This window comes from Mandrillus leucophaeus, unplaced genomic scaffold (genome assembly GCF_000951045.1).
Source record: "Mandrillus leucophaeus isolate KB7577 unplaced genomic scaffold, Mleu.le_1.0 Scaffold1068, whole genome shotgun sequence".
NCBI classification, from domain to species: Eukaryota; Metazoa; Chordata; class Mammalia; order Primates; family Cercopithecidae; genus Mandrillus; species Mandrillus leucophaeus.
Window position 1 is genome coordinate 924,010 of NW_012098854.1, and position 6,546 is coordinate 930,555.

At 43.8% G+C, this 6,546-nt stretch overlaps 1 protein-coding gene and 1 pseudogene across 4 annotated transcripts in view; both read left to right on the forward strand.

Moving 5' to 3' along the window:
- Positions 1-278: 278 nt before the first annotated feature.
- Positions 279-802, forward strand: LOC105543379 (annotated as a pseudogene).
- Positions 803-3,276: 2,474 nt separating this feature from the next.
- Positions 3,277-6,546, forward strand: part of NAPEPLD (N-acyl phosphatidylethanolamine phospholipase D) — a 63,597-nt gene continuing 60,327 nt past the window's right edge. For 2 of the 4 annotated variants that reach the window (XM_011985208.1, XM_011985215.1), the window contains exon 1: positions 3,277-3,552. In XM_011985208.1, coding sequence (XP_011840598.1) covers positions 3,350-3,552 — 203 coding nt within the window. In that variant the 5' untranslated portion in view covers positions 3,277-3,349. Of the gene's footprint in view, positions 3,553-3,598; positions 4,020-6,546 lie in introns of those variants that run through there. The other 2 variants (XM_011985223.1, XM_011985232.1) reach the window with 1 other exon arrangement.

Consider the following 6,546-nt stretch of genomic DNA (forward strand, 5'->3'; position numbering starts at 1 on the left):
AGAAAAAAACAGCTGTTATAGACATTCCATGATTGTACATCATGGAAACTTGAAAACAGATTATTAAGTGATATTGGGCAATTGATGCTTTCATAGGTGGAATGATACTGTGGTTATGAAGCAAATGTCCTCATTCTTAGGAGAGATATGCTGAATTATTTAGGGTGAAGCATTTTGATGTCTGCAACTTACTCAAATAGTATTACGAAAAGGCATATCTATTACCTGTATATTTGGATTTTTTTCACAATAAAGAATGGGAGTGCCCTTTCCACAAGATGGCACAAAAAGATAAGAAGGAAGCTCCTGCCCCTCCTAAAGCCAAAGCCAAAGTGAAGGCTTTGAAGGCCAAGAAGACAGTGTTGCAAGGTGTCCACAGCCACAAAGAAAAAGGTCTGTATGTCACCACCTTCCCACAGCCCAAGACACTGCGACTCAGGAGACAGCCCAAATATCCTCGGAAGACCGTCCCCAGGAGAAACAAGCTTGACCACTATGCTATCACCAAGTTTCCTCTGCCCACTGAGTCTGCCATGAAGAAGATAGAAGACAACAAAACACTTGCGTTCACTGTGGATGTTAAAGCCATCAAGCACCAGATCAAACAGGCTGTGAAGAAGCTCTATGACATTGATATGGCCAAGGTCAATGCCCTGATTAGGCCTGATGGAGGAAGAAGGCATAAGCTCCACTGGCTCCTGATTACAATGCTTTGGATATTGCCAACAAAATTGGGATCAACTTTGTTGCTGACCCAACAAAACTGGGATATTGCCAACAAAATTGGGGTCATCTAAACTGAGTCCAGCTGGCTAGTTCTAAATATATGTATCTTTTCACCAGGTACGTGCCTCTTTGTCAACTTCTGTTTGGGCTGGGGATGCCACTCACAGGTACTGAGGTTGTAATGGGGCCTGGGAAAGACTCCTGTTCTTCTTATCCTTTCGGAACACTCACTCTGCCACTCCACCATGCTTGATCACTGAAGAGATCTTTGTGACTAGAGCTAGTTGTCCTAGGAAAACCAGAACTTGTCTCCATAGTAGCGGGAAGAAAACAAGAAGCTGCCGGATGGCAGTGGCTCACGCCCACCATCACTTTGGGAGGTCCAGGTGGGCAAATCAGTTGAGGCCAGGAGTTCAAGACCAGCCTGGCTAACATGGTGAAACCCCATCTCCACTAAAAATACAAAAATTAGCCGGGCGTGGTGGTGGGCACCTGTAGTCCCAGCTACTCAGGAGGCTGAGGCAGGAGAATCTGGGAGGCGAAGGTTGCAGTAAACCGAGATCTGGCCACTGAACTCCAGCCTGGGTGACAGAGCAAGACTCTGTCTCAAAAAAAAAAAGAAAGAAAGAAAAAGAAAAAAGAAAAGAAGAGGCTTTACAAGAACCCCTTCTTTTATCCCTGGAAGAGGCTGTGTGTGAATCCGATGCTCACAGTTTGAAGGGGATTACCTTTCATTTCAGGGGAGTGTGGGTTGGCCGGCTTTCGGGTAGCACTTTGACCTCGCACGCCCATCTACTATGTCCAACTGGTCTGTCTGCTTCTCTCAGCCCTTATCCAATAAAGGACAAGAATTAAAAAAAAAAAGAGTGGGAGGGAGGGGAACAAAGGGCTTTTTTTTTTTTTTTTATACAGAGTCTTGCTCTGTCCACCAGCCGAGTCCCATCTCGGCTCACTGCAACCTCCATCTCTGGGGTTCAAGCAGTTCTCCCACCTCAGCCTCCCTAGTAGCTGGGATTACAGGTGCGCTCCACTATGCCCAGCTAATTTTTGTATTTTTACTTGAGATGGGGTTTCGCCATGTTGGCCAGGCTGGTCTCGAACTCCTGACGTCAGGTGATACTCCTGCCTTGGTCTCCCAAAGTGCTGGGATTACAGGTGTGAGCCACCGCGCCCAGCCTTTCTTTTTTTTTTTTGGAAATGGGGTCTTCTCTGTTGCCCAGACTGGAGTGTAGTGGCGTAATCACAGCTCACTGTGGCCTTGATCTTGATCTCCCAGGCTCAATCGATCCTCCCACATCAGCCTCTGGAGTAGCTGGGATCACAAGTGCGGGCCATCAAGGTGGTCTAATTTTTTTTTTTAAATTATTATTTGTAGAGATGAAGTCTCGCTATGTTGCCCAGGCTGGTCTCCAACTCCTGGACTCAAAGGATTCTCCCGCCTTGCCCTCCCAAAATGCCAGGATTACTTCTTCGTTGCTTAGTCAAGAACACTATGAAGAACTTTTGAGTAGTAACTTCAGCTTACCCTTAGGGTTTGCATGTATGCTGTTAGTTTTTTTTTTTCTTCTGTTGTACAAAGGTATTATTTACCTTGTGCAGTTTCAGCTCCACCCAGGCGCAAGCAGCTCTTAGTCACGCTTAAGTTCAGCAGCCACTCTAAGCTAGCCTGAGGAGATAAAGTCCACACTTGATATAGTTCTTTACATTCCTGCAATGTCACACAGGCACATTCACTTTCAAAATGCAGAATAGTTTGGTTTGCATTTTTCTGCCAGTTTTATCTCCATTTAGAACCTGTGGTGGTGGTTTCTTTTTTGCCAAGAAAACCCCAGAGACGAACTTTTTTTTTTTTTGACCCCTGGCACACCCCAGGAGGACTTTTGCAATCTTTTTGCCCAACCACCCAATGCTGAATTTTACTTCGATCTGACTGTACTTAACTTTACTTCTTGAAACAACTAATTTCATTCTGCAGTTTAAAAAGCAAATCCAGTAAGAAACTCAGAATCACAACTGTAGGCTCTTTCGTAGTTACCCTAGCGTTAAAAAAGATGCAAATTTAGATGAGAACCGTGTGTACCAGGGGGCTGTGATATCATTTTAAAAGTAAACGAGCACACAGTGAACAATGCAGTGCTGCCACTAATATTCAATACCTACTGCACAATACTTCAAATTACAGTTTAGTTTCTTCGCTACCAGGATCCTAGCGACATAGGCTGGAAGCATTCCAGTGCTTCTCGACTGTGATTGAGTTGGCTATGAGAGTCCATCAAAGGGTCTGCAGGATCCCATTTAGTTTTAGCAACTGTGGCTGGTGTCCAGGAATGTGTTCATGCGATCTGAAAGTAAGCCTCTGGCTTAGGACAGCTGGGGGGAACCAATTTGGTCTTAGGAGGGTCCCTGCAGAGTGTTTGAGTCGCAAGGCGGGGCGGGGCAGGCCTGGAGAAGGCTGCATGCTCCCAGGCGCTTCCTTTACCAAGATGGCTTCGACGCCCCGGCCCACAGGGGCGGCCATCTTGGTAAGGGTTGGAGAGGCAGGATGAGGGAGGCCGCTGCTGGCCCTGCTGTGAGATTCGAAGGTCATAATAAGGGAGTGACCCGGCGACGACTCGCCCCAAGGATGGCGAGGCGGCGAGCGCTGAAGCGCTGCCTGCAGCTGCTGGCACCCTCGGCGGAGCCGGCGAGGCGGGCGGGGGGTCAGAAGAACCCGGCCACCGGCCGCCGAGGCTCCTCCCGCTACGCGGGAGAGCTTTGCAAGGGGACTCTGTGGCCGGAAGCCGAGGAACAGAGGCGGCGCGCGCGCCCAGCCATCCCCATTGCAAGGTGAGTCCGCGCCCCCGCGCTCTCACCCCGCCTCTCTGGCCGCGCGCCCGCGGCCCGGGATCCCGAGTGCCCCGCAGCTCCGTGGTTTCTGTGGGACCTCGCGGGAGGCGGTTTTCTCCCGCCTGCTGTGTGGCCTCTCTGCTGCCTCGTCCAGGTCTCTGGGCAGAGCAGTCCACACTCCCGAGCCTGGGGTGGTTTGGGATTCTTCGGCGAAGTGGAGCGGTCTGAGTGGGTTTCCCGGTCCCCGAGCCCTCCCTCATCCCGGAGATGCCGCACTTGTGAGCCACAGGGCTTCATTTGAATTTTCGCACCTCGCGAGTTGCGGAGCCTGCATCTCAGAAGCTGCCTGGGTGAAGAGCCACAGCATTATTTTTTTTTCTCTTTGGGAGAGTAGCTGTCTGGGATTTGATTGAGATTCCATCTTCCCTGCAAATTACCAGGTTCCATCTTCACTGATAGGAATACATGTGGGTTTATCTTCTTTCGGTTGTATGTAAATGAATGGGTCGACAACTTCCTCCTAGCAACTTATTGTTGCTTCATCTAGAGTATTTATCTTCTAAAAATCCATTCCAACAGGTTTCTCCCCTTTTATTTTGGAATAAGTGTACTTATTTAACTATGGAATGGAAATGAAGAGCAAAAAAAAAAAAGGGGGGGCTAGCTGGGGAGCGGTGGTGGAAGGCTGTGCTTTCTTGAGTTTTCTGTTCTGTGGTTGCTTGCTTCTTATAAATTGGGTATTATTGCGGGCTTTTCAGAACACGTATTCAGATAGGTTTTTGTTTTTTTTGTTGTTGTTGTTTGTTTTTTGCTTTTTTTTTTTTTTTTCCCCAAGCTAGAACTCGATATGGTCCTGGTAGTTGAGGTAGATACTCTTCCATGGGTTCCGGGATCACATGCATCGTTATACCTCAGTTAAACCTGGAAAATATTAAGGGAGTGAGTAAAGTTTATCGACCTTTTAAAAAGTCATTTCGTTCTTGTCTTTGCCTTTAGTGTACGTTGTTATATATACATGTTATAATACGAATGACTCACCTGGTTGGCTTTGGCTTAGCATGAAATGTTTGCTACTTGATAATTCTGATTAATTTGTCAAGGAAGTCATTCCTGAGATGCAGTTCTTCAAATTGAGAAATAATTTCCATGTTTGTTAAAAAATGGAAATCTCTGTAACATTTCCATTTCTATTTTCAGTTACATTGGTTATGAATTAGTCGCAGACATGGACTTCGTTTAGAAAGAAGTTATGTAATCTTTAAAAAGAAAAGATTACCTATATCCCACAATAGTGTGATTTTTGTTGCAAGAAAATACTAGGTCTGTTAAAGAAGAAATTTAGGGTAAAAGTACTTATTTAAAATAGTAATTTAAGAGAGAGATTGAGGGGTTACAATTTTTTAAGTCAACTGAAAATATAGTCAGGATTTTCAGAGATTTTATTTTGTTAACGTTCTGCAGGCTTTCCTGCTACAAGAATTATAGTAAGTCTCCAAGAGACAAAAATACTTAGTGTGTTTCTCATACCCTTATTTTCACTCATAATTCCAAATTATATTTTAGAAATCCTATATTGCAAAATTCTAATTTTAAAATTAGTCCAGTTATAACTATATGAAGAACATTTTAGCATAAGCATTCCATCGCAGGATTTTGGTAATGCTTTAGTTGATACAATCATCCTTGTGTTTGTTTGAAAGGGGTATTATGTTACTTTGAGTGTTGGTGAGTTTGGAAAACTGGGGATTTTTATGAACATTTAGTCTGTGTTTGGAAAAGCAGCAGTATTTGCCTTTAATTTTGTAGTTTTATTCTGCTTTTTCTTTGTAGTGATGGATAGCTGTGGATATAGTGAGTTTTTCCATTGCTTTCTACGCTTTCTAAATAAGAGTATAGCTATAGCTGGAGGACCGTTAATCTGGGCTTTTTAGGTTGAAATGCATACACGTAAGTGTTTTCATTGAAGTATTATTAGGGAAATGAACTGTGTGTATAATTAATCTTTAAAGAGCACTTTTATTCTGGAGGCCTGTGAGGGCATGCATAAAACTGTCATTAAAATATCACTCGTGATTTCTAGCATAAGGTTCAAGTAATGTATCATTTGAACGCCTAAACTACTGAAGAATTCTGTCTACAATTTATAGTGCTTTGCTTGATTTGCCTTTTGAATTTATTAACCATTTATTGTGTATTTAAGTATTTTACTAACAGACTTTGGAGACAGATTACATATGAACTCATATATCCCCAGGGGCAGTTTTCTGTTAGAGATACAGTCTTCTGCCACCTCAGCTGGTTAAAAAATGTATTATAACTTTATCATTTACAAAGCTCTTTCAAGTATTTTAAATATATGTATATATCGAGAGAGTTTGATTTTATAGACATAAAATATGAAATTATTAGCCTTGTTCCACAGATGAGGAAAATAGGACGCCGAGAGCCTGGGAGAGTCTGGTGATTTGGCCAAGGTCCCTTAGCTCAGCAGCCCCAGGTTTCAGCAGAATATATACACTGCAGACTCATGTTACACCGGGGTTCCAATGAAGCAAAAGTGGAGGAGTGTGGATCAGCAAGCGTTGGTCAGCAACACACTCATAGATTGCACCCCTGCCTTTGGGTATCAGGTCGTGAATGGTCAGTGCTGTTGGCTATGGAGGCACAGGTCTGGCATATAGATGGATCAGCATAATTCAAAATCTTGATTGAAAAACAACTCAGTTTGTACCTGCTACCTGGAACAATCCATTTTTCCTCTTGAAGGCGCAGACTCTTGTGTTTTATCTAATTTGGGCACCTTCCCAGATTAAGGGACAGTAATATATTGATTGAACAATAAATAATGAATGCCTGTAGACTTATGTGTGATTTTGTAATCTCTCTCAGTTACAAGAATGAATAAAGAAACACCAAGCTTTCTCATTGTTACTAGCACTCTTAAACTGGTCACATCTTTTTTTTTTTTTTTTTTTTTTTTGAGACGGAGTCTCG